At 45.0% G+C, this 25764-nt stretch overlaps 5 protein-coding genes and 2 long non-coding RNA genes across 9 annotated transcripts; 4 read left to right on the top strand and 3 right to left on the bottom strand.

Moving 5' to 3' along the window:
* Positions 1-7970: 7970 nt before the first annotated feature.
* On the top strand, positions 7971-8330 carry LOC112349671 (cytochrome P450 71A9-like). Its single transcript, XM_024684484.1, has one exon. The coding sequence runs from the start codon at positions 7971-7973 to the stop codon at positions 8328-8330; it is 360 nt and encodes a 119-aa protein (XP_024540252.1).
* A 242-nt stretch (positions 8331-8572) lies between these two features.
* Positions 8573-11249, bottom strand: LOC112349689. 2 transcript variants are annotated; one of them, XR_002993469.1, is made up of 9 exons: positions 11046-11249; positions 10302-10987; positions 10020-10095; positions 9907-9964; positions 9718-9842; positions 9352-9431; positions 9194-9263; positions 9037-9113; positions 8573-8985 (listed from the first exon to the last, which is right to left on the bottom strand). It is a non-coding gene; the product is annotated as an uncharacterized LOC112349689 (long non-coding RNA). The 2 variants fall into 2 exon arrangements; XR_002993470.1 differs by having other exon boundaries at positions 8573-8972.
* On the top strand, positions 10442-12117 carry LOC9635162 (cytochrome P450 78A4). Its single transcript, XM_002979590.2, has 2 exons — positions 10442-11436; positions 11493-12117. Exons 1-2 carry the CDS (start codon positions 10459-10461, stop codon positions 12084-12086), a joined length of 1572 nt encoding a protein of 523 aa, XP_002979636.2. The 5' UTR covers positions 10442-10458; the 3' UTR covers positions 12087-12117.
* Positions 11449-12474, bottom strand: LOC112349690. Its single transcript, XR_002993471.1, has 5 exons — positions 12254-12474; positions 12164-12199; positions 11893-12065; positions 11640-11829; positions 11449-11565 (listed from the first exon to the last, which is right to left on the bottom strand). It is a non-coding gene; the product is annotated as an uncharacterized LOC112349690 (long non-coding RNA).
* A 59-nt stretch (positions 12475-12533) lies between these two features.
* On the top strand, positions 12534-13652 carry LOC9635161 (cytochrome c oxidase assembly protein COX11, mitochondrial). Its single transcript, XM_002979589.2, has 7 exons — positions 12534-12645; positions 12702-12900; positions 12980-13032; positions 13103-13175; positions 13224-13328; positions 13385-13465; positions 13530-13652. The coding sequence occupies exons 1-7, from the start codon at positions 12575-12577 to the stop codon at positions 13626-13628; spliced, it is 681 nt and encodes a 226-aa protein (XP_002979635.2). The 5' UTR covers positions 12534-12574; the 3' UTR covers positions 13629-13652.
* Positions 13653-17271: 3619 nt separating this feature from the next.
* Positions 17272-21270, top strand: LOC9634753 (dynamin-like protein ARC5). Its single transcript, XM_024684535.1, has 19 exons — positions 17272-17329; positions 17381-18161; positions 18229-18396; positions 18443-18565; positions 18620-18841; positions 18885-19018; positions 19071-19163; positions 19215-19278; positions 19333-19381; positions 19441-19523; positions 19577-19734; positions 19786-19846; positions 19899-19961; positions 20014-20114; positions 20166-20223; positions 20288-20599; positions 20686-20850; positions 20911-21035; positions 21099-21270. Exons 2-19 carry the CDS (start codon positions 17415-17417, stop codon positions 21112-21114), a joined length of 2742 nt encoding a protein of 913 aa, XP_024540303.1. The 5' UTR covers positions 17272-17329; positions 17381-17414; the 3' UTR covers positions 21115-21270.
* A 2422-nt stretch (positions 21271-23692) lies between these two features.
* Positions 23693-25711, bottom strand: LOC9634752 (cold-responsive protein kinase 1). 2 transcript variants are annotated; one of them, XM_024684538.1, is made up of 7 exons: positions 25386-25711; positions 25186-25287; positions 24987-25081; positions 24686-24902; positions 24399-24627; positions 24187-24334; positions 23693-24115 (listed from the first exon to the last, which is right to left on the bottom strand). In XM_024684538.1, the coding sequence occupies exons 2-7, from the start codon at positions 25277-25279 to the stop codon at positions 23891-23893; spliced, it is 1008 nt and encodes a 335-aa protein (XP_024540306.1). In that variant the 5' UTR covers positions 25280-25287; positions 25386-25711; the 3' UTR covers positions 23693-23890. The 2 variants fall into 2 exon arrangements, with proteins under 2 accessions (XP_024540306.1, XP_024540304.1); XM_024684536.1 differs by having other exon boundaries at positions 25186-25711.
* Between the last annotated feature and the right edge of the window lie 53 nt (positions 25712-25764).

Below are 25764 nucleotides of genomic sequence, written 5' to 3'. Positions count from 1 at the left end.
TGAGATAAAGGTTGGGCACAATCACCCAGACCATGACCTTGCTCCCAATAAGTAGTTTGATCAAAACCCGCAACACAATCACCCATAACTTGAGATGATTCGCCTACAAATTCTTCCTGGACGACTGGAGTGATCTTGTCTCCCCCATGGCTCTTTAAAGTTCTCTTATTTCCACCAGTGGGCGATAGCGATACGTCCCTTACCTTGCCACCTTGTGTCCATTTTCCCTTGCACGACCTACAAGCGTAGCGCGGCTGGTCGCGCTTGCCAGTACTCTTCTCGTTGTTGTAGTAATCGAACCGCGTGTTGTAAGATTGGCACCTTGGGCACTGGTACACGTTGTCCGGAAGGTCGTGGTGCTCCCACACGCCGTACAAGTTTTGATCCCTCACCTCTTGGGCCGTGAGCTTGCAAGCCCTCTCGCTTCTCAGTCGACGCTTCTTTTTCAGCACCATGATACCATCGTCTTCTCTACTTCTCTTGCTTGCTCTCGCCATAGCTCGTATGACCCTAAAGGACTGGATCTTATTTATATGTGCACTAAAGTAAAGGCTGGGTTAGCTTAAACAACGTAGATTCCCACTAATCCTGTGCGGTTTAAGGTAGTCCAGAGCGCGATCAAGGCATGCGGCATCCACATCGCAGAGGGCAAGAAGGAAAGAGTCTGTCGAGAAGCCAGGTATGCATAGCGTACTGGATGACGCGACTGAGAAGAAACGCGTGATCAAGTTTGAGTCGGTGAAAATCCGAGCGGTTTTGATTCGCATGTGTGCCGAGCCCGTGCCGAGTGTGCACGCTCGCGGAGTGTTCGACAGGGCACTGGATTTTTCGACTGTGTCATGGAACAGTTTGATGCTTGGTTCTCGAGTCGAGCTGTTTCCATTCATGGAACGATCCGGGGTTTTCTCACCTTTGTGGCTGCGTTGAAAGCTTGCGCTAGTTTGGATAGGCAAACTTGTCAAACTCCGTGCTTTAGAAGATGGCATGGCTATAGCTTTGGAACTCTTCTTTCGGACGGAGCTGAAAGGAGTCACGAGTGCTCATATGGTGACTTGTGAGACAAACTCTTATTCCTGGTCTCCAGGAAATGATCGAAGACTCGTCTGCCGGAGCCAAACAGAGAAGAACTTGACGAGGTAAGAAACACTTCTTAGTTTTCTCCTCTTCAGAAATGGATTTCCCTTCTTGTCACAGATCTACAGAGATTGTGATACTAGGGTTCTCAAGGCGGCTTCTCACGGAGGAGGCAACCACTGTCGCTTCAATTTTAGATATTCTATGTTTAAAGTTCCGATTGCAATCTACTTGCCAACATTTATGAGGAGCTCAGAGGAATTTCGGGAGGTAGAACTCAAGCAAAGACACAGCGATCTGAGAGGAATTTTGGCAAGCGAAGACTGAGCGGTTAGGAGAGTATGTGTAGCGAATTTGCCAAAAAAACTAAACTACTCTTTTTTCAAGGAGATCAAACTTTCCAAAAGCACATAATCACGACCTTTAGTGCTCTTGTAATGTAACAAAAGGGAAGATTGGTGCAATGGTATTGCCAGTGGTCACTATCCGGGTCTCTTGTGGGTGCAAGAAAAACATGGAAACTTGACAACAAAGCTAGTCACTAAAATGCTAGTTATGCTATTACAATCGTTTCTACTTGTCAATAATACATGTTTTTGGAGGGTCTTGCTGGAGGCATGAGACCACTGGGACAACTGAAGAAGAGAATGAGAGAACAAGGAGCAAGAACATTGAAAATAAACTCATCACCCTAGAACGTAATTAACGGCATCCAGACTTGGAATGTGTGACTTCTACCAGTAGTACAACATACTTTTGCCCTGTCCCTACCAACACCACGATAGGGGAGCAACACTCTCATGTTTTCTAGGTCATTTGGGAGAATATGGATCTAGAGAGCATATACTTAGAATATATCCAAGTTAGCATAAACAAATTAAGCAATATTTTGGTTTGTGGTTTGAGTATATTCTAACATAACATAATCAGCTATGTTTATAATCCTTATTTTACTTTTGGATAAAGTTCAAAATTGGAGAACTAGAATGGATCACCAAAGATTTCTTACAGTTAGAAGGAAGTAGAGTAACTCCAGTCCTTGCCCTCAGGCTGACCAGGTAGAAGATTTGATGTGCCTGGCAAATGCTGGCAGTGTGCTCCAGCAATCCATCTAGCATGGTGGTGCTTGAGGATAGGCGGCAGAAATGCCTGACGACAAGGGTGTTCTAGTCAGTCCTACAAACCAGTCATGGAAAATCCTTGGGTGAGAAATTTGGTCCTCCCTCGCATCAAATGCCCATGTTCAGCAAAAACTCCTAATTTGTAAATATACTGTGTTGCATGCAGCAATATTTGATTTTCTTAATAATAGTATTATTCCTGGTTTGCATAGTGATAGTGAATAGACTTAGAATATTCTTGGATACTCTGGGATATTCTACTCTCTAGTGGTTGTTATTCATTTAAATTAATCATGTATTTATAATTTATAAACATTCCTAAACACTTTTTAGCATATTCTAGTTTATTCTGAAAGTTGATATTTAATCTTGTGTTTATAAATTATAAACATGTTATAATCATAACCTTCCAATTGATCAATATAATTTATAAGTAATAAGCACTATTATTAAGCAAACCAAGCTTTCCTGCATGCAATGCACAACAAAGTTTTGGTTTGCTTAAGCAAACCTATAGGGGGACTGGGATGGTAGTGGATATACCTAGAATATGTTTGGATATTTTAGGATATTCTACCATCTAACGGTTGTTATTCATTTAGATTAATCTTGTACTTATAATTTATAAACATATTTATAATTTATAAACTTTCTTAAACCTTTTCTAGTATATTCTTTTTTATTCTACCATCTAATGGTTGATATGCAATAAAATTAATCTTGTATATATAAATTACAAACATGCTTATAATTATAAACTTTATTTGATCAATTGGATTAATAAGTAATAATATTAAGCAAACCAAGTGTTGCTACATGCAACGCATAGAAACTTTTTAATCTAGTTGATCAAATGGAATTTTATAATTTATTTATATATCAACCATTAAATAGTAGAATAAATTAGAATATACTAGGAACTGCTTAGGAAAATTTATAATTTATAGAAGTGTTTATAAATTATAAATTCAAGATTAAATATAAATTAATAACAACTGTTAAATGGTAGAATATCCCAGAAAATTCAAGTATATTCTAGATATATTCATTACCCCTACAAGTTTACTTAAGAAAACCAGAAATTCTGAAAAATTGGCAACTATATATAAGGGCTTAAATAAAGGTGGCATACAAATTCAAATTTCATATATATTCTTTTTTTAACCTTAAGTATACCAACCCCGTTTGGAGTGAATGCTGACTCGAACTGAGCACTCTGGATGCGTGATTGCTTGGTCCATCAGGATGCAGTCGAAACGGGGTTGACATTTTAAAGACAGTTATCCCATAAATCATTAAATGCGTAAATGAATGTATTCTGTCAATTAACATTGTGAAGCATAATCGTATTTTCAACATAAGTTTGAGGGGTTCTTTGATGATTCTCAAAACGATTAATAAGTGCTATATGAGCTTCAGTAAGAAGTTGGATATTTATTTTTGACCTCTATAACAGATAGCAAAATAGTGCTCTTCTTGAATATTGAGGAGATACAGTAGTACTACTAGTAGAATTAGTAAATGAATACTTTTTTTTAATGTTTTCCACACAATTATATTCTGATAAACATATGTAAAAAAAAGACTTGAATTAAAAATGCTATAAATCTAGTAATTTGATAGATTTTAATTTTTAAATATAAATAAAAATAAATCAAAATATCTAACTTTAAATTTGATGATAAAAGTTTGGAAAGTTGAATTTGTTTCTTATTTTTGGTTTGGTTAAGCAAACCTATAGGGGATGGTAGTGAATATACTTAGAATATACTTTGATATTCCAGGATATTCTAGGATATTCTACCATCATTTAGATTAATCTTGTATTTAACATATTAATAATTTATAAACTTTCTTAAACCCTTTCTATTATATCCTTTTTTATTCTATCATCTAATGCAATAAGATTAATCTTTTTTTTATAAATTACAAACATGCTTATAATTATAAGCTTTATTTGATGAATTGGATTAATAAGTAAGAATAACACTACTATTAAGCAAACCAAGTGTTGACGCATAGCAATTTATTTATTTATTTATGTAAAAACTGTATTTATATACTTGTTGCCAACTTGCAAAATAGTCTACAATAGTATAGATAATAATAAAAAATATAATATATCTACAATGGTGAGGGGCATGTTCGGTTGCCATGCTTCTGGGAAATTTTTATTGATGTTTGCATGGGCAATGAGAGTTGTGCACAACAGCAAGGCTGGAAGAAGCACATTGCATATATATATAAATCAATCTGTGTGCGCGCATGCAAAGTTTGCATCCGTATTTTTACTTGGTAAGCTAAAGCGAGTAAGATTGAGGTGGAGGCCATATTGCATCTGTCACTAGTTTGATAGTGTTGCAAATGACTTTGCCCAAGTAAACGAGAGCCAGATCACATGCTCCCCTTTTTTTCACTCTGGAGCAATCTTTACACTTAAAACCATGGTCACATGTAAACAGACCAAGATACCTATATAGTGGCGATTAGGAGATCGAGATCCAAAGAAAGAAGCATAGAAGGTTTCAATCTCTTTGCCTTGGTAATCACGCGTTATCACGAGTTGAGGTTCTTACTGCCACAACACACGAAAACTCGAAATGTCTCGTGAGCTCTAAACGTAAAGATTAGATTAATTACTAAGAAATTATTTGACCATATATTCTCCTCATATGTTCTACGTTTGTAAATCCTAGACTTGTCACGGGGTTCGCCTGAAGAGAAGCGGTGCTCTCGGGAAAGAAAACAGTGAAGCTGGCGGACAGACGCGATACGGGGGACAAGAGTCACTGTGAAAATCTGTGAACAAAAGATTAAAAATCCCCTGCCGCTTCAATAAGGTTGAAAAAGAGACAAACCCCTTGAATCTCGAGTTTTTAGGTGCGTACTGCGAAGAGAATCTCGCTGCTTTCTCGACGATTGTTAGTAGATTCTGTCAGTGTTTCTTTTGTCCAGACGCTTTGTCCGGAATGATCAGAGGTTTTAAAATCTCTCTCTCTCTTCTATCCTTTTCGTTCTCTAATCGATCTTACTTCCAAGCTTGCAAGTTTGTCCTCGATCTGCTCTAAAAGATTCCAAGTGTTTCTCTTATTTGCTTGAACCATACCTCGAGAGCTGCGTAAAATCCAGGCAGAACTTTCCACTCACGCGGCAAAGGCTTCCGAGCTCGAAGGAGTTGTGGAGAGCTCTCGTCAAATGCATGTGACACTTCAAGGGAGCGTCGAAGCTGCCGAGAGCAAATCGGCGCATTACGAAGAGCTCGCCAACGTCTCCAACAAGAAGGTTGCGGAGCTGGGGGAGGAGATGTCGAGTTTACATTCGAAACTGGCATCTCTAGAGAAGGTTCTGGCAAGCCAGGAAGAAACTCTGAAGGCGGCTGTTGACACCGAGGCGGAGCTACGTCAACAGCTCAAGCTCGCAGAAGAAACTTCAGCAATGCACGAGGCAACAGCAGGCGAACGAGAAAAGGTGGCCTCGGAAAGAGAGAAGGAGCTCTCGCTGTGAACTCCAAGCTGACAGCTTTGAAAGAGACCTTGGCTGGCCAAGAGGAGACTCTCAAGTCGGCTTTCCAAGCCGAGGCAGAACTGCGAGGCAAGCTTTCGAGCGCAGAAGAAGCTACCGTAAAGCATCAGGCTGACGCAGGGGAGAGCCAGAGAGCCGCAGCGGAGAAGATCGCCGCTCTCGAGAGTACCATCGAGAAGCTGGCGGAGAAGCTGGCTAATAGGGAGGAAGTGCTCGAGGCCACCAAACAAGAGGCTGCGATATCCAAAGACGCTGAAAGTAAGAAGGTGCAAGAGCTCGAGAAGGAAGCCGAGGCTATGGCATCACACTTTCAAGCAGAGCTCGCGAAGGTCCAAGGTGTGGCGAGCTCTCTGGAGGAAAAACTGGACGAAGCAGCTCGACTCATTTCTGAGCAGGAGAAGACGATCTCGCGAATGCAGGAGAGCGAGGCCCAGCAGCGAGATGGCTACGCATCGGAGACCAAGTCGCTCCTCGCCAAGCTAAGCGCGATGAGCGAAGAGTTTTCCAAGGAAAAGCAGCTGCTGGATAATGAGGTAACTCTTGCCTGGGCTTCTTCTTTCCTTCTAATACTTTGTGATGAACGCCAGATATCTTGTATCAAAGGCGAGAGAGAGGATCTTCGTAAGAAGCTGAGTGAGATCCACGTAAATGGAGCGTTTGCCAAGAAGTTGGAGACTCGTCCGGCGGAGCCAGCCGTTGAAGAAGTCGAGGTAAGGAACCACACTTCTACAATTTTCTCTCCTTCCTCGCTTGCTGCTAAGACATGGATTTTCATCTTCGTCACAGATGAGAAGTATCTCCAGAGATTTTGATACCGGAGCTCTCAAGGCAGCGCCGAGGAGGAGGAAAGGAGCGGCTCTTTCCGCGGGAGGAGACAAGCAGTGGCAAGGACAAAGTGGTGAGAAAGCAGGGCAAGGCTTCCTCCGGGTTCCTGGGAGCAACCATTGTCGCGGTTTCTGTGAGCTCCTTCGTCGGCTTACTGGTGGACAGGAAACTATTTTGAGAGAGAGAAAGAAAAAGTATATATTTTGGCTTATCTTTGCGGCTTTTCATACTCTAAATTATTTGACATACAGATCGAAATATAATTCTATGTAGGCTTCTACTCATCAAACAAATGAAAACTCTCTGGAAACCCTGGGATCCAACTATAAATTTTCTTTTGACAAAAATTTCCATGAATCAGCAAGCCTGTATTTCTGGCAGGTCTGCCAGAAATCCCTCAATATCAAGAAACACATCGTTGAATTCTTGAGGTTGCCCCCAGCAATTGGTTTGCACATCTCCACCTTGAACCCCACCAACAAACTCCTGACTAACTTGATCAGCAAACACTCCATCGCCAAGCTCGCTAGCTTGAGCAAACACTTCTTGCACACAGTCACCAACAGGTCCTTGACCCAAGGCTGGCAGAAGCTCCCAACAACTGTTTTGATCAAAAGCCTCGTGAGATAAAGGTTGGGCACAATCACCCAGACCATGACCTTGCTCCCAATAAGTAGTTTGATCAAAACCCGCAACACAATCACCCATAACTTGAGATGATTCGCCTACAAATTCTTCCTGGACGACTGGAGTGATCTTGTCTCTTCCATGGCTCTTTAAAGTTCTCTTATTTCCACCAGTGGGCGATAGCGATACGTCCCTTACCTTGCCACCTTGTGTCCATTTTCCCTTGCACGACCTACAAGCGTAGCGCGGCTGGTCGCGCTTGCCAGTACTCTTCTCGTTGTTGTAGTAATCGAACCGCGTGTTGTAAGATTGGCACCTTGGGCACTGGTACACGTTGTCCGGCAGGTCGTGGTGCTCCCACACGCCGTACAAGTTTTGATCCCTCACCTCTTGGGCCGTGAGCTTGCAAGCCCTCTCGCTTCTCAGTCGACGCTTCTTTGTCAGCACCATGATACCATCGTCTTCTCTACTTCTCTTGCTTGCTCTCGCCATAGCTCGTATGACCCTAAAGGACTTGATCTTATTTATATGTGCACTAAAGTAAAGGCTGGGTTAGCTTAAACAGCGTAGATTCCCACTAATCCTGTACGGTTTAAGGTAAGAATATCGGTCCGGAGCGCTGAAAGATGGAAGGAGCGATCAAGGTATGCAGCATCCACATTGCAGAGGGCAAGAAGGAAAGAGTCTGTCGATAAGCCATCATAAAACGGCTGTATTCCAGGACGTACTTACCGGAGGACCTGACTCAGCGGCCATTAGCACAGAGTGGGCACTCTCGGAGCTCATAAAATTCCATCCTGCATGGCCAAAGCACAAGATGAGATCGATCTAATATTTGGCGGTAGAGAAGTAAACGAAGATAAACTAAAATACCTCAAAGCCGCGGTCAAGGAGACATTCCACTTGCATCCGCCGGCTTCTCTAATGGCTCCCCACGAATCACTCCAAGACTGCGAGGTAAACGGCTTCACCATCCCTGCGAAAACAAGAGTGCTGATTAACATCCGGTCGATCGCTCGAGATCCAAGGTGGTGGGGTGAGTCTGCAGGGATTTTTAATCCTGAGAGGTATGGGAAGCACTTTGAGCTTCTATGGATCCGGGAAAAGAATGTGTCCCGTGATGAACTTGGGACGGACAACGGTGGAAATCACTCTGGCTAGGCATTTAACAAGGCTATGTGATTTTTCTTCGAGCGCGAAACAAATGAATGCCAGCCGTTGGTTGGCAAAGGTCCATCGAACGGCTGCTTTTTTATTCATCGAACTTTCCATGTGGCTTGTCACAATAATTTTTCCACCCATAATTGACACTGAGGTAGTAATGCTCTTCAGTAAAGCATGGATATGATCACTGCAATCATCTTTTTTGGTATCTCTTCATTTTTGCTCACAAAGAAGAAATCTCCCACCAGGACCAAATGGACTTCCACTTATTGGGCATTTGCATTTGCTGAGAACTCACTCTTACAAATCCCTGTCCAAACTCTCTGAAAGATTTGGTCCCATCATGAGTATCAAACTTGGTGTAGTCCCAACCATTGTGGTGTCCTCCCCAGATGCAGCAAAAGCTTTTCTCTCCATTTATGACATCCATTTTCCATCAAGGCCAAAGATCTCAGTTGCCAAGCATGTTTTCTATGTTTCATATGGCAACGAGAGATTTGAGGACTCACTGTTTGTGGAGCTGGTGCGAGAGGCAGTGGATTTTATGGGAGCTTTCGTCTTGGGCCCTTCTTGGGCTGGCTGGATTACCAAAACGCAGTTGGAGCCATGAAAGCAGCACACAAGAAACTGGACAAGGTGCTGCAAAGGATCACTGATGAACACAAGTCAAAACTAAAGCCGGTGAGAAAAGGAGATGGCAAACCTCTCGACAAAGTTGACAATCAAGCTCCAGATCTGATCGACGTGATGCTGTCACTGGATGACTTTGATAACGATTGTCTGAAAGGTATGATCACGGTAAGTTTTCAATAGTTTTGGAAGCTAATGATCCATTTTAAAACGGGTGTGCCAGGACGTACTTGCCGGAGGAACTGACACGGCGGCCATCGCCATGGAGTGGGCACTCTCGGAGCTAATAAGAAATCAACCCTGCATGGCCAAAGCACAAGATGAGATCGATCTAATCGTTGGCGGCGGTAGAGACGTAAACGAAGACGATCTTTCCAAACTGAAATACCTCAAAGCCGTGGTCAAGGAGACTTTCCGCTTGCATCCGCCAGCTCCTCTAAGACTGAAAGGTAAACGGCTTCGCCATCCCTGAGAAAACAAGAGGGCTGATTAACATCTGGTCGATCGCTCGAGATCCAAGGTGGTGGGGTGAGTCTGCAGGGATTTTTAATCCTGAAGGTTTACGGAAGGCACAGTTGATGTGAAAGGGAAACACTTTGAGCTTCTGGGAGAAGAATGTGTCCCGGGATGAACTTGGGACTGAAAACGGTGGATATCACCCTGGCTAGATTGATTCAGGCATTTAAGTGGGAGGTGAGCGAGGAGAACCTGGACATAGAGGATGCATTTGTCATAACTCTACGGAAGAAAGTACCTCTGAGAGCTCTCGCAACGCCAAGGTGATGGTATGCAGCTTTTGTATGAAAAATTGTAAGAACGAAACTTTAAGCTCTTGGCTTTAAGTAACTCCTCCCAGTTGTATTCGGTTCAGATGGACATCTACAGAAGAAAAGAATAGAGGTTTAGAAAAGTGTATGTCAATTGTTTTTTCTGATGTAAACACCTGAACTTCATCTCCTCAATGAATGAGGCGAGAGGCTCCCCCAGTCCTTGGCTCCGAGCTATAAAAACAACCAACGTATTTATTTCAGCACACATGACGAACATATGACTTACATGCGATGAGCCTCTCTAGTTGTTGTTGCGCTCGTGTACAGTACAAGCGAATTCAAGCCCATCCACAGTGCGTAATCTGCAACACCGACAAAATACTGAGCGAAAGCGCAGGGCACATTCATCATGGCTGGCTCCCCCCAGGCAAGCAAGAGTAATTCAAACATGGAAGGGACCCCTGAGCAAGCTAACCAAACGACACAAAGCAGTAAATTTCCACAAGCCAGAAAAAGAGTAAATTTCAGCACAGCCAGCGAAAAGAAACCAGAAAAGTGGAATGCTTACCTCGGAGTAATTACCAATTTGGAGCACTCCCCTTGAGCCACCAGTCGCAAAGTAATCTCCTCCTTGGTCACTATATAAGACCCATGCCGCGAGAGCTTTCATATCTCAGTCTCCTGCCTCGGGTTCTCTTCTTTCTCTCCAAGTGAGTGCTCTGATCATGGAGTCGGCTTCTGGATTCGACTGGTGGATCCTCACTCTGCCTTTTTGCTCCCGGCATCTGTCTGCTGAAGCCAACGATCATGCATGGCGATTTGTCGCTGCTGTGGCCATTTTTGTTCTAGCTGCTGTCTCGGCGATCCTGGCTTCCTGGTTTGTTCCTGGCGGCAATGCATGGGGAAGGACGCTGAAGAGGAAGCAGACGATCCCGGGACCCCGAGGATGGCCAGTGCTTGGAGTCTTGACTGAGATGGGAGGCCAAGCTCATCGCAAGTTGGCCGCGCTTGCCGAGAAGCACCATGCAAAGGAGCTCATGGCCTTCAGCCTGGGTAACACGAGGATGATCATCACCAGCAAGCCGGAAGTAGCACGAGAGCTGCTCAACAGTTCCGAGTTCGCGGACAGGCCCCTCAAGCAGTCGGCTCAGCAGCTCCTCTTTGGACGAGCAATCGGCTTCGCTCCCTATGGAGATTACTGGCGTAACCTGCGAAGGATTGCCTCCAACTATCTGTTCTCTCCACGCCAGATTGCTGCTCACGAACCATCTCGTCAGGCAGAGACAAGCAGGATGATCGAAGCCATGAGTACCTTTGCAGCAGACAACCACGGCCTTGTCCGAGTCCGGGACTTTCTCCAGCGAGCTTCGCTCAACAATATCATGCAGACGGTGTTCGGCAGGAGGTTCGAGGATGGCTCTGAAAATGCTGCTCAGCTTTCTGAGATGGTGAGGGAAGGATTCGAGCTGCTCGGTGCATTCAACTGGGCCGATCACTTGCCAGCTCTCAAGGCAGTCGATCCCCAGAACATCCTCCAGCGGTGTGCCGTTTTGGTTCCCCGCGTGACGAGCTTTGTGCAGAATATCATCGACGAGCATCGTCAGCTCGACAACAAAGCTGCTGGGCCGGACTTCGTTGATGTGCTTCTCTCACTTGATGGCGAAGACAAGCTCAACGATTCCGACATGATCGCAGTCCTCTGGGTAAGAGTCTTCAATTCTCATTTTCGTTTGTGACTCACGTCTACGTGTCTTCACAGGAGATGATTTTCCGAGGCACTGACACCGTTGCTCTCCTCACCGAGTGGATTCTCGCGGAGCTCGTCCTCCATCCTGAAATCCAGAGCAAGTTGCGTGAGGAGATCGCTAGCGTAGTTGGAGGAAAATCCGAAGTTGCCGAGTCTGACCTCCACAAGATGGTGTACCTCCAAGCCGTTGTAAAGGAGACTCTTCGGATGCATCCTCCGGGTCCCTTGCTCTCTTGGGCTCGGCTTGCGATTCACGACGTAACCTTGGCCGGTCACCACGTCCCTGCAGGCACCACGGCCATGGTAAACATGTGGTCCATCACTCACGATTCATCCATCTGGACCGAGCCTGAGAAGTTCAGCCCGGAGAGATTTCTGGAGCAGGACGTCGACGTGAAAGGAACTGACTTACGTCTCGCTCCATTCGGAGCTGGTCGCCGAGTGTGTCCCGGACGAGCTCTCGGCCTCGCTACTGTTCTTCTCTGGACGGCTCGGTTGGTTCACAAGTTTGAGTTCCAGGTCGACCCAGCCCATCCCGTTGATCTCACCGAAGTTCTCAAGCTGTCCAGCGAAATGGCTGCACCACTGGTGGTAAAAGTGAGATAGTTAGTCTCCAGCAAAAAAATGTGGCAAAGAGCAAAGCTCTCTTTCATCAATAAGATAATTCTAGAGATTCTTTATACCTCTCGAGATAGCTCTATAGATCCTAGAGCGCAAATCTGAAGCTAGGCGCGGTGAGTCTGAGAAGATTATGTGAAGAACGAAGAAATTACCTCCGAAGGAAGAATAGAGGAAACGATTAAGGGCTAGATGTCCTGGCATTTCCCTACCTCGATCTTTATCCGCTGCAGCGAATCAATCAGGCGCGCTGGAGGATAGATTTCTCCCAATCCATCGCAAACCATCGCAGGGCACCTGGGAGATTGCAGAGTACCAAAGGAATGGAGGACTGATCTCTTTGCCGCGCAACAACCAAGCGATCTGACACAAGAACCCTAAGTGACGCCACAAGGATTCGAACAGCTGACGTGATGGGCCAAAGCGTACGTTTGTCCGTACGGATAAACCCAAGGGGAAAAGCCCTAAATTCTAAAATGCTGGGGCGATTGGCGCCGAGGGCGAGGGCGTGGGCGCTGCGCGATGCCGTGCGATCGACTGAATGCCGGTGAGAATATCGTGATCTTTCTTCGAAATTCTCGCTGAGTCGATCGTTTTGCCAAGCTACACGGCATCGCGCTACTTCGCGGCCAGGGCATCAGCGTCGCCAGGGGCAACAGAGAGGCCAAACAAGACGCAAACGACTCTAATGTATCTCAGCACGGTGGTGATTGGAATGGTCGGTCTCACGTACGCCTCGGTGCCACTCTATCGGAGGTTTTGCCAAGCAACTGGCTATGGTGGAACAATCCAAAGAAAAGAGGTAACTTTCTTTCTCCTTCCTTTCTTTTTTTTGTTTTCTTACCATTTTGTGTGCTTGATTGGTGATGGCCATTTTGCAGTCTGTGGAGGAAAAGATCGCTCGCCATGCTAAAGAAGACGCTCCAGTAACTCGGTGTGATCTTTCTCTTTCCTTCTCAAGCGTTTTGTGATTCGTTTCTTCGTTTGCTCGTCTTTCTTTGCAGCGAGATTGTCGTGCAATTCAACACGGATGTCTCCGATAAGTTGCAATGGAGATTCACGCCGTGTCAAAGAACGGTAACTTCAGTTCTTGAGTTTAGTCACACGTTTTGTTTTGCTGTTCAGGTGAAGGTGAGACCCGGTGAGAGCTCACTAGCGTTTTTCACGGCCGAGAATCTCAGTTCGGAGCCTATCACCGGTGTTTCAACATACAATGTGGTGCCAATGCAGGTACTTTGACGAGAACTATGCCGCCTTCAAAGTAGCTCACACTGGGATTTTTCCAGGCGGCCGTCTATTTCAATAAGATACAGTGCTTCTGCTTTGAGGAACAGAGGCTTCAACCAGGAGAAAAGATAGACATGCCAGTGAGTTCGAACAAAAATCAAAAACAAAGTCCATTGCCAGATCGTTACCGTGGCTCCTTTGCAGGTATTCTTCTACGTGGATCCAGAGTTTGCTACGGATCCCCGCATGGATGATATAACAAATCTAGTCCTGTCCTACACATTCTTCAAAGTTGATGAATAAAAGTTTGCATCACTTCACATGAAAGTATGAAAGTCAGGAACTTTCACATAAGTATTTAGTGCAAAGAAACTTTACAAAACTTAATTCACCATTAAGGTTTTTGGCAACAACAATGTCACTGCCGCTGAAGCGCAGCGCGGAGGCGCTTGAGGATTTAGGCCCTACGGCTCTCCGCAATGCTCTTGCGCGTTTGTATTTTGGGCGAGATCCAAGCTTCCTGTGGGATCCGTGTCAAGTGTGGGAGCTTCTCCGCCCTACGACGAATTTCGCCGCCAACCTTACAGCCCAATACAAGTACGTAGGAAGGGAGGGTGCAGAGAGGCTGTATGGTGCGATGACGAGCATGAGAGCAAGGCAACATATGCAGGTTTTAGGTGCCAAAGGTACTGGGAAGAGCACAGTGGTATCCACCATCTCTGGCTACCTCGTTGGCTCTCAGATGATGAGTGTAGCTTATATCTCCGTGCTGCGCTACATTGCGGAGCCTGTTTTGGTCCTCAGGGAAGCCTTGATTGTGGCATCTGGCGATTCTTCTTCACTCTCCTCAATGACTTCGATCGACGAACTTAAGTCGTGGTGTCGCCAGCAGAAACGGGGGGCCTTGTTGTTCGTAGTGGATGACTGGGATCAGTTCGAGGCGAATAGCGTCTCTTCTGCGGACTTGGCCTCTGCGGCTTTCACCCACAAGCTCCTAATGCTGTCTTCGGTTGATAGCAGGGAAAGGCAGATATGGTCGGAGAGTGACAAGGCTGACGATCACATACAGACTGAATTCTTCGATGGCCCATACACCAGCCGCGAGATGGAAACGTGGATGGCACAGTCGACACCAACGGTAGAAGAGCTGCAGCATGCAGATCGTTTAACCGGGGGTATTCCACTTCTTCTCGAGTTTTATGAGGAATCTAAGGGGAACGAGGGAGTCTTTGAAGGGAAGATCAGAGGCACGTATATGTCTAGGCTGTTCAAGAGATTTATTGGCTTGCTCAAGACGCAGAAGCAGCTTCGTGGTGCCCTGGAGCTGGTCATCTGGGGAGAACTCAGTCACGAGCTGGGACCTGCTCTTACGGATTTCACTTGCTTCTATAAGGAGAAGGATGAAAGTGGTGGTATTGGCCTCTTTCGTCCTCTGAGCCCCTACGTACGCAGTCAGGCGGAGCTGTACATTATGGACCAACATGAGAATCTGCAAAGCTCATTGCTGTTGAGTGACATTGAGACTTGGGCTCAGGCCATTAGTGTCGACTGTCAGGAGCCTGATGAAGAAGAGGTGATAAAGCGTAACCCTGCCCGGATCGCCTGGAACGTCGAAGGCTTGGTGATAGCTGTGATGAGGTATCAGAAGAGCATCTTTGGATATACATTCAGGCATTTCAGGACATATGCACGCGGCTCAGAGGCAAGTGCTCTTAACGAGCTGGGAACCAAGGAGCTTACACAAGGCGTTCTATTGGGTCCACTGGCTTTCAACGAGCAAGCAGTGGACGTGATCTACGTCATACTGGTTGGAAAGGAGCTTCGGCTTGCAGCAATGCAGATCATCGTCGCTCAGTGGAAGGCAAAGTCCCAACAAGTCTGGAAGGGAGTAGTTCTGCCGGAATGGAAGGCTGCAACCAAAAAGCGGTGGACAGTGGTAAAGGAAGAGTTCTACTACATCATGCCTCAGTCCGTCCGGCTGACTGACGTGCCCCACTCAGATCTGCATTTCAGAAAATTCGGTGATGTGCACGATTGCCTTGAGGTCTTTGATCTCCTCGATTTGAAAGAGCCGGCAACAGTGGTGAAGGGTGAACTCAAGACTTGTCGTGGAACAAAAGTGAAAGGGGACCGTTGCAACAACAAAGCTCGGGTTCCAGAAGAAACATATTATTGTCCTCACCATGCCGACCAGAGAAACCAGGCCATCCAGTAGAATCTTGGAGTGTGAGCTTGGTTGTCGTGAGAGACTTCAAGGCCAACTTCCATGGTTTATTTTGTTTTGACATGCTTTTCCTACTACTTTGGATCATTTTATTATATTTTCATTCATAATTTATAACAGACAATCAAATATGAAAAGATTTATATTTTTAAGGATTAATTTATTATTTTAGTTCTTAAATAATTAGCAGAGGAAATGAGTTAACTGCCACCTGGCAGAATTTTATATTTGACGTTGCACAACAAAGCTCGGGTTCCAGAAGAAACATATTATTGTCCTCACCATGCCGACCAGAGAAACCAGGCCATCCAGTAGAATCTTGGAGTGTGAGCTTGGTCGTGGATGTAGACTTTACGGCCAACTTCCATGGTTTATTTTGTTTTGACATGCTTTTCCTACTAATTTGGATCATTTTATTATATTTTCATTCATAATTTATAACAGACAATCAAATATGAAAAGATTTATATTTTTAAGGATTAATTTATTATTTTAGTTCTTAAATAATTAGCAGAGGAAATGAGTTAACTGCCACCTGGCAGAATTTTATATTTGAGTTTATGTAATTCATTTAAGTAGTGAAAGAATAAATCTTTACACCCTTGCATCTCCATTGCATTCTTGCTCTTTGAAAATCATATTATAAATTTAATCATTTTATTTAAAACTTTCTATTAATTGATTTGTTTAGCAAGTTATTTTTAATATGAATGCCTTTCAATAATTATTAAAAAAATTCATAATTTGTGAATCAGATAAATGGTAAAGTGGAATTGATCACTAGTATTGACATATAAATAATATGTGGACCATTTGGATATTACATTCAAGAATAAATTTTCACTAGTAGTCAGCAAGTGTTTATAAGAATTTCTAATTATTTTTAGAAAGTTTAATTGTATATCAATTTATGCAAAATTTGAGTTTTCAGCAGAATACTTGCAATCAACATTTTTACAAATTCTAGAGACTTATAGATTATCGTGCATATCTTTATGGTTTAAGAATGTTTGACACAGTACATAGATATATTACAATACACTATTTTGGTACTAGATCAATAGTAAATCCTAATGAAAAATATCCTGAGCTACTTTGTCCAAAATGTTTACCTGATAATCATATCCACCTCCAAATATTTTAAATTCAAATGATCTAGATACTTCACAATGTTAACAATATCGAACACAAAGTATTTTTTTAATCTTTGGATCATATATGTTTAATATCATCAAATAAAAATATAGAGCAACTCTTAATAACTATAATTTGATAGTTGAAAATATTATTGCTAGCCAAAGTTTATGGTCTACAAATAGATAACGTTTGCATTTTTATGTGTAACTTGATGGTCATCTACTATCAAAATATGAAAATAAAAATATTATACGGAAATGTAACAAACACTGTTGAAATTGTTTTGTGTTTCCATTCACTAGCTTTTCTGCCAGTGAATTTTAACATATAAAGAGTTATACTATCCAAAGGCACTGATTGTGGAAGATACAAAACAATACTGGAGATTCAGTCACTGAAAGTCTGGATCACCAAAAATACGATTTTTATCTCCAAGCTCATCAACGAGCTAGTTTCATGTCCGCCATGCAGACGATCGGATAAGAGATTCGCGTGCAGCTTATCGTTTTGCCGCCTGTAAAGTTTCCTGGCCCGTCAAAATGGACCCGTCAACCGTACGTCAGAACCCGTCATGAAATCTCGCTGTTACTTACACTGCCACAGGGAGCGCTGGGGTTCATTCAAAGCGGCCGGCATCTTTCAGGTGAGTTTCATCGTTTTGATCCCATTTGGATCGTTTCTCGCGAGCTTCTAGATTTGGGCGGATCGATCCCTGCTCGTCCTCGACAATGAAGCACGAGGCGAGAGCAAATGTGGCCGAGCGCTGGATTTCCCACCAGGCAACCAGTGCCTCTTCACAGGGCAACTCCCCGAAAGCCTCTGATCAGTCGTCTCCACCCAGGCACTGGAATGGAAACTCGCCACCGGCCAACGCTTTCACTCCACCGAATGATCAACCAAGGCCGGGTTTCACTCCGTCCTACAGCTTCGTTCCCGTGATGGGGGGCAGTGATCCCGCGACTTCTAAGCAGCAAGGAAGAAGTCACGGGCATCCTGGAGTTTTTGTTTCGAGCATGAGCTCGCCAAGCCAGCACAACCTCGTGGGCTTGTCACCTTACCTGGTTGGTCGTCACAAAACTCTGCCGAGGCTCCATTTGTTCAACCGGGATCACGGCCCCAAAGACGTCTCTCGAGCAACAGCAGCTCTTTCCGGATCGCCCGAGAGCTTGTATCCATCGGCTGGCAACGAGAAGCTCTACGAGGCTTACAATGATCTTCACGGGCTTGCGCAGGACTTTGACAAGCCGTTCGAGGCCCCGGCTATACTTCTCGTGGGGCATCAAACGGATGGCAAGAGTGCTCTCATCGAAGCTCTCATGGGATTCCAGTTTAACCACGTTGGTGGAGGAACCAAGACGAGGAGGCCGATCACGCTACACATGAAGTACAACGCTGCCTGTTCCGAGCCACTGTGCTATCTCATGACCGAGGATGGTCTTCCTCGCGAAGAAGAACGCAGCTTGGATGATATCCAGGTACGTGGTTCTTTCCTTCTTGGAGTTTCATCACGTAAAGTTCTTTGGTGGTTCTTTTGTATCGCAGGCTCACATAGAGTCCGAGAACTTGAGACTCGAACGAGACACTCACCAGTTTTGGGCGAAGGAGATCATCATCAAGATCGAGTACAAATACTGTCCAAATCTTACGATCATTGACACGCCTGGGCTCATAGCTCCGCCTCCTCAATCTAACGCAACCACCGCGCTCCAGGTTTGTGTTCAAAGCTTTCGGTTTGAGTGAGTGAATGCTTTCGCAGGCTCAGGCCAAAGCAGTGGAAGCTCTCGTTCGAAGCAAAATGCAGCACAAAGAGTTTATCATTCTTTGCCTCGAGGACTGTAGCGACTGGAGCAACGCGACTACGCGAAGAGTTGTCATGCAGGTAGTGAACGAAAACGTCTTTTTTTTTTCTTGGAAAAGCTGACATTTTTGCAAGGTGGATCCTGAGCTGTCTCGGACAATAGTTGTCTCGACAAAACTGGACACTCGAATTCCACAATTTGCAAGAGCTGCGGACGTAGAGCTTTTTCTCCGTCCGCCACCTCGCCTGCTAGATGGGGATATCTTGGGCGGGACCCCGTTTTTCACATCAGTGCCTTCTGGGAGAGTCGGGAGTGGCCGTGACGCAGTGTACAAGTCAAACGAACAGTTTAGAGAGGCAAGTCCTGGTTTTTCTTCACAAAACAATACAATTTTTTTAGGCGGTTGCAGCACGAGAACTGGAAGATGTTTCAAGTCTCGAAGAGAAGCTGGGTCGTCCGCTGCTCAGAGAAGAAAGAAATCACGTCGGAGTTAGCCGGCTTCGATGGTTCTTAGAACAAATCCTGCAGCGCAAGTAAGCGTGATAGATGTTTTTTTTTTTTCGCTAGAACTTAGTCAGATCGCAGGTACATGGAAAGCGTTCCATCCATTGTCCCGCTGCTGGATAGAGAATACCGGAACGTCACCTTAAAGCTGCATCAGACTGTGACTGACTTGAGGTATGAGCTTTTCTCTCTCGTTTCTTTGGCTAGCTAAACTCTTTGCTGCAGTGACTTAGACGAGATCAAGCTCAAGGAGCGTGGTCGTGTTTTCAGAGACTCTTTTCTCGCAAAGGTTCGATTTTGTCGCTAGAAACTATCTCTTGATTGAGAAACTTTGTACTTTCAGCTCTCGCTTTTACTCAAAGGAACAGTGGTGGCGCCACCAGAGAAGTTTGGTATGAACGGACGAAGTTTACAACACGAAGATCTCACCACTTACAGAATTTTTTTGCAGGTGAGACGTTGCAAGACGAGCGAGTTCACGGAGGAGCGTTTGTAGGTGCAGATGGTCTTCAATTGCCTTTCAAACACATGCCGGTATGAAGCTCATATTTCAGGCCTCTGGTGTGAGAGATCTCGTTTTGGTTTAGAATGCCGGGATGCGTTTGTATGGAGGAGCTCAATACCACAGAGCCATGGCGGAGTTTCGTTTCGTGGTTGGAGGCATGAAGTGCCCGGTAATCACCAGAGAAGAGATTGTAAACGCCTGTGGAGTCGAGGACATGCACGACGGAACGAATTACTTCAGGTTTCCTTACTTGGTTGCGCCTCGTTTCTTATAGAAAATGTGTTTTTTCAGGACTGCTTGTGTCATAGCTGTTGCGAAAGGCAGAGACGTGTTTGAGCCATTTCTTCATCAGGTAGATCGAACGATCACTCATCACGTACTCACATTCTCGTCGTGTTTATCAGCTGGGATTCAGACTCTCGCATGTTTTGCGAAGACTTTTGCCTATTGCGCTGTTTCTACTCCAAGTAAGTGTTCTTCTCGTTGCTCCCTGAAGAGTTTCATGGCCGAGACTTACAGAAAGACGGGGAGTATTTAAGTAACCACGACATGTTTATGAAGCGCGTGTCAACCGCATTCCATCTCTTCGTGGAATGCACAGAACGAGCATGCCGAGAGAAGTAAGCCTTTCTTTCGCGTTTTGGAGTTATTCTAGCTTTGATCCATCCCAGGTGCATGGAAGATCTTTTGAGCACAACGCGCTATGTCACCTGGTCGCTGCATAACAGGGTAGCACTCGGTGAAAACGTCCTAGCCTGTGACTAAAAATCGGATTTTTTTTTGTCCACTGCAGAACCGGGCTGGACTGCGACAGTTCCTGGACACGGTCTCGCTCGAGCAATCGATTCTCACGAACAGTGCAGGAGGATCTGGCGATCTCGTGAGCGTCGCAAGCAACGGGAACAAGCAGGAAAACTCGTCCAAGGTGCTCAAAGGCCAGGACTCGTCCGGGGGCCAGATGACGCAGACGAGGCTCGTGGATCTTCTCGAGAGCACGCTGTGGAATCGGCGCCTCGCGCAATCGTCCGAGGACATCGTGAACGCTCTCGTCGCAAAGATCTTCGAAGGCATCCGGGATCACTTCGTCACAGCTGCCGAGTTGAAAGTAAGTTCTTCCAACTTTTCTTCTTTCCAACGGTCGAAAGCTCTCAAAGTTCTCAAAGTTCTTCTTTGTTGTGTTGTTTCGCGCAGTTCAATTGCTTCTTCCTCATGCCCGTGGTGGACAAGTTCCCGGCGCTACTGCGCGAGGATCTGGAAGTCGCGTTTGAGGAGGATCTCGATCGCGTGTTTGACGTCCAGCAAGCGAGGCAAGTGCTGGAGCACCAGAGGATGGATCTTGAGCACGAGCTAAGACGGGTATGATCGAAAAATCTGTGCTTGCTTGGGAACAAAATCCGGTTTTTCCTTGTCAAACAGGTGGAGAGACTCCAAGAAAAATTCGCGGGGATTCACCATCAGCTCAGCAGCGCTCATCCCGTCACAGTTCCTCCCAAGGACGTGGCCGAGGACTTCTCTTCGATGCTCAGCATACGCGAGAAACAGTTTGTCTAGTCACAACGACGATCTCCATTTTTGCGACTCACAATTCTCATTTCCATTTGCAGAGCTTCCGATTCGTGAGAGCTTCCAAGGAGGTGAGGAAAGAAAGTTAAAGCTATTCTTCCAAGTCAGCATCTCTCATAAGAGATGCCATTTGTTTCGTGATAATAGGAAGATTTATCATGGGACTCCAATTTCTTCCTGGCAAAACAAGAAAGAACTGATCTTCACCAGGAATTTCTTCCCCTTGCCAGTGCCGCTGTGTTGAAATCCAAGCATGGCGAGATACGGTCGGAACGATGACATGGAGCACTGCGTCTCCGCAGCCATTCAAGATTCCCGTGTGCTTGCAGCAGGATGGTGGCACGAGTCCCGCATTTGGACAGCAAAACTCAACATCAACCTGGATATGCTGCTGGATTGGATTAGTTCGAGCGGACAAGCGGAAGAATTTCTGCTTTTTGTCAACAAACAACGGGAACTCGGCCTCCGGTATACAATTCACTGGGGTGCCAGGCGGATTTCTCTCTGACGCAACGCATGCATCCCTCACGACATACTTCCTTCAATGCCTTGGGGACCGACGGCGGCAACTCCTGCATGATCTTGAGCCAGAGTTTCTGTATCGCAAGACCAAAAGTCTGGCACAGGTACCATGCCCCCCACCAAGCGCCACAGAGACCATAAAGTCTTTTTCTTCTTTCTTTCCGCTCTTCTTTTCCTTCTTTCCATTATTTTGCTGTTCGTGTGAGTCATGGCTTCCTCCCAGGCTGTGGGAGAACTGGCCTGGAAAATGCTTCCGACTGCATGGAACACATTTGCAAGATGTGGTATCCTTCACAGCTGGTTGATCTTTTGTGATGAACAAGTCACGAACTCGCTGTGAGGTTTGATTTCCGCCAGGGCATACTCTAGATGCTTAAAGGCAGCAAGGTTCGTTTCTTCCTTATCTGCATATGCATCCGGGTTTGGTAGAAGATGCTGCAGAGAAAGAAAAGATCAGAAGTTTCTTCCATCGTCGACACAAACCCTAAAAGCTCAACAATATTTTAGAATATTGTTCATAACTAGAGATAAAAATAAATCCTCAAAAATGTTTTAATCATCATCCTTTTTACATGTTGTAGACTTTTGGAGACCTATATATGAAGAGGGATTTTGCTGTTATTCAGTCATGTACTTACAAAGCTAGTGCTAGTAAAATTCCTGATCACTAATGCAACTTATCCTTGGGATAAGAATTTATTGGCCAATTTTGACCACGTGGTCAACGTGGGTCAAAGGTAAACTTAAAAGTGACATGGACTTAGGATAAGGAAGTAGTTAATAGAAATAACAAAATTTGAATCAATTGCAAAATGATTGTATATCTAACATCTGAAAGAAAAAACCTTGTATGACAATAGAAAAGAAACAAATAAGGAAAAGAAAAAGCCATGACACCATTATAAACATCAACTTGCACTCTTACATTTAGAGATATTTCGAGAGTCTTAACTTGCAAAATTCCCTAAGCCTAGAAATAGGTAAGTGGATGACTTTTAGCTCTTCATTTTCAGAGGTCCAAAAAGAGTTTACCAACTGTGGCAAAAAAGTAATAATGAAGTCCTTTCAAATATACAAAAATAAATGTATACCTCATGCCATAGAGCTCTATAGCCAGCACAATGTGCGATATCATAAGCATAGCTAGGATAAACCAGCCTCTGCATTCCCATGACCGTGAGAATTGCTGGAAGTCCATGCTTGTTCTTCTTTTGCAGCAAACGATAATAACATTCTAATCAAACAAACATCAACAGCCAACATCAAGCATGGTACGAATGTATGCAATATCTGGACAACTCTCTGCAAACATTTATTTCATTAAATTAACAGAGAACAGAAACTTACAATCTAGATGAAGTCAATGTACTACTGAGCTCCTCATTTAAATCGAGTTCCACTGCTAGGAAAAAGAAGGTGGTCATCCATTGGAGAGGAAGAGGCAGCTTGTCCCTGCTCCGCCCAGGGGGAAGCAGAGGGGGTTGGAGCTGGCTGGAATCATTGGCAGGGTTCCCAGCAAGACCAAAATCTGAGAGCTTGGGATCCTGAGTGAAGATCTGAAATCCCGAAGGATTTGCTTAGTCATGTAGGTACTTTCGTTTCCCTGTAAAAGAGTATTCTTTAGGATCTTTCAAGAACCTAATGGGCAAGAAACCATGTTAGTGCTAGCCCTAAATTCACTAGATTCATCAGTGTCATAGCCTCCAATGAAATAAAGCTAAAACAAAGGTTCCACTATATAAAGAATGACATCACTTTTTATTGAGATGGCTTAATCTAATTGTCTCTGCCTCTAGACAAAGAAACAAGAGACCAAGAACACCAAACCTCTATAGAATACGGCCAAAGCCTCTTTCACTGAGCTACCATTTTTTCTTCACGAGAGGACCTCTCGGCTTTTCTTTGGTTGCCACTGAGCCCGACATGATGCAAACCATAGGACAGTTGTAGGGCTTCTCTTGAGCCGGACAGTCAAGAGTAGAGAAAAAACACCACTTTAGCGAGCTTGTTTGTCTCGGTTTGAGCAGACCAGAGCAAATTCCCAGTCTGCCAAGGCAATCCATCTAAAACTCATCCATTTCCGTTTATCACACGTCCTTATGTGAACCATCCAGAAGAAAAAGAATCTACATTTTTTTTAATGATTTTTACATACTTTTTTTTTCTTCCATACAAAAAAAGTCATGCCTTTTGACGCTGCAACCAGACTTGTCAATTGCGAAACTAGTTGCAATCGTACCTGAGCGTTGAAAACGCAGTTACAAATCTTTCTCCGGGACGAGACAAAGATCCGCGTGAGCGATCGCTCACTTCACGGGCCCGTCAGCGATCCTGGCCTCGACGGAAACACGGAGATTTCCCAGTCACCTGTTAGCATGGCTCGTACCTGGACCATGTGTGGCCGGCTCTTGACGGAGTCTTGCGTGCACAAGAGCGCAATGTGGATGGCTCTGAAAACTTCCTCCTCCGGGAAATCGTTGTTGAGCAGTGGATCGACCAGCTCCAAAACTTTGCCTTGCTCGTATAGTTTCCAAGTCTGCGTTTGTGTCACTTCGGCCATGAGAAACTCAAGAAAGAAAGAGAAATATATAAGCTGCTAGCACTGACCCATTGTACGAGGAACACCGTCTCCATTGGTAGATCTGGTTCGAAGTTGTTCCTCCCACTCACGATCTCCAGGAGCAAGACTCCAAAGCTGAATACGTCGGCCTTGTCCGTCAGCTTGCCTTGAGCGACTTCTGGAGCAATGTAACCCCTGTGCATCGAAAGCCAAAAGGCATCAGGACTTTTTCTACGCGGAAAAGGTAAAAGATACTTACAAAGTTCCACTGAATCTTGAGTTGATGTAGCTATCCTCGTCAGGTAGAAGGCTTGTAAGACCAAAATCCGAGATTTTCGGTGTGAAGTTCTCATCAATGATGATATTGCTTGCTTGGATATCCCCGTGGATAACATGAGCTTCCTCATGGAGATAATTAACACCCCGAGCGATCCCAATCGCAATGGTCATTCTTGTTTGCCAGCTTAGGCATTCGCCATTATCTGGGTCTGCAATGGCTTACGTAAGAACAACTTAGAAAACTCCAGCTAGCCAAGAGAAACTTACTGAAGAGAAGCCGCGAGAGTGGTCTTCCGTTCTCGAGGAACTCGTACAGCAGAAATTGCTCATCGGCCTCGATGCAGCAGCCCATGAGCTTGACGAGATTTGGATGCTCAACAGCGAAGATACTGGAAACATCGCTAGCGAACACACTGTGGTCTTCTTTGTGATACTTTGATGAAAGCTTCTTCACCGCAAACTTGGTTCCATCCGACAATTCACCCTGAAGATAGAAAAAACCGAGCGAGCAGGAAGAACGATTAGCCACAGAAAGATTAGAAAAGAAAAAAATACAAACAACACTAGCCTTGTAGAGCTCGCCAAATTGTCCCTCGTCAATCTTCTTCTCGGGAGAGAAGTTCTCTGTAGCGGATTGTAAATCGGTGTAAGAGTAGCACGCAACTGTCACAAGAACAAACAAAAAGAGCGTCAGTGTCTTCATCGAACAACGAAGAAATAAAAGAAAAAAGTAGAAAGAAAGAAACAAGCCAGTTTTTTGGAGTTACGTTTGTAGTCCCCGGAGGACGAAGAAGAAGACATCGCAATGCTGCGCTTTGGACGATCATCCCTTCGGCCCCGGCGCCGACGAAACCACCACATACAGATCACTGAAACCACAAGCAATCCCACGCTCACACCGTAATCTTCCACCCGGGCGACGATTTCTTCCCTAGACAAGCTCAATCCACCGATTTCCTCCACAGACCTAGATAATCGCGATCACAATGGATGCCCGCAGCAAGAACAGCGATCGCGCACACGCATTTCGCGCGTCGCCTGCCTACCCGGGCGCTGGCGCCATGCCCTTTCTCCAAGAATCCTTGCCCCGCCGCGGACGCCGCCTGCTCCTTCGCTAGAACCCTCGCGATTTCTACGGAGAAGCTTCTGTGGGGAAAAGAGAAGAGTTGCGTGTTCGTCGTCCATGAGAAGAGCACGAACACATTCTCATTGCCATCCGAGAAATTTACTCATCGTTAAAACATCCATAGTCTGTGAAGTTTCCACCACGTAGTTTCACGGTCAAGCCGCGTTTGGCCAGCTGGCAATCACCTTTGACCGATTAAAAACTAAACAGAATGTGCGCA

The sequence above is a fragment of the Selaginella moellendorffii genome, unplaced genomic scaffold (assembly GCF_000143415.4).
Source record: "Selaginella moellendorffii unplaced genomic scaffold, v1.0 SELMOscaffold_41, whole genome shotgun sequence".
Taxonomy (NCBI): domain Eukaryota; kingdom Viridiplantae; phylum Streptophyta; class Lycopodiopsida; order Selaginellales; family Selaginellaceae; genus Selaginella; species Selaginella moellendorffii.
Note: the sequence above shows the minus strand (reverse complement) of the source record. Positions and strands in the feature narration are given on the sequence as shown.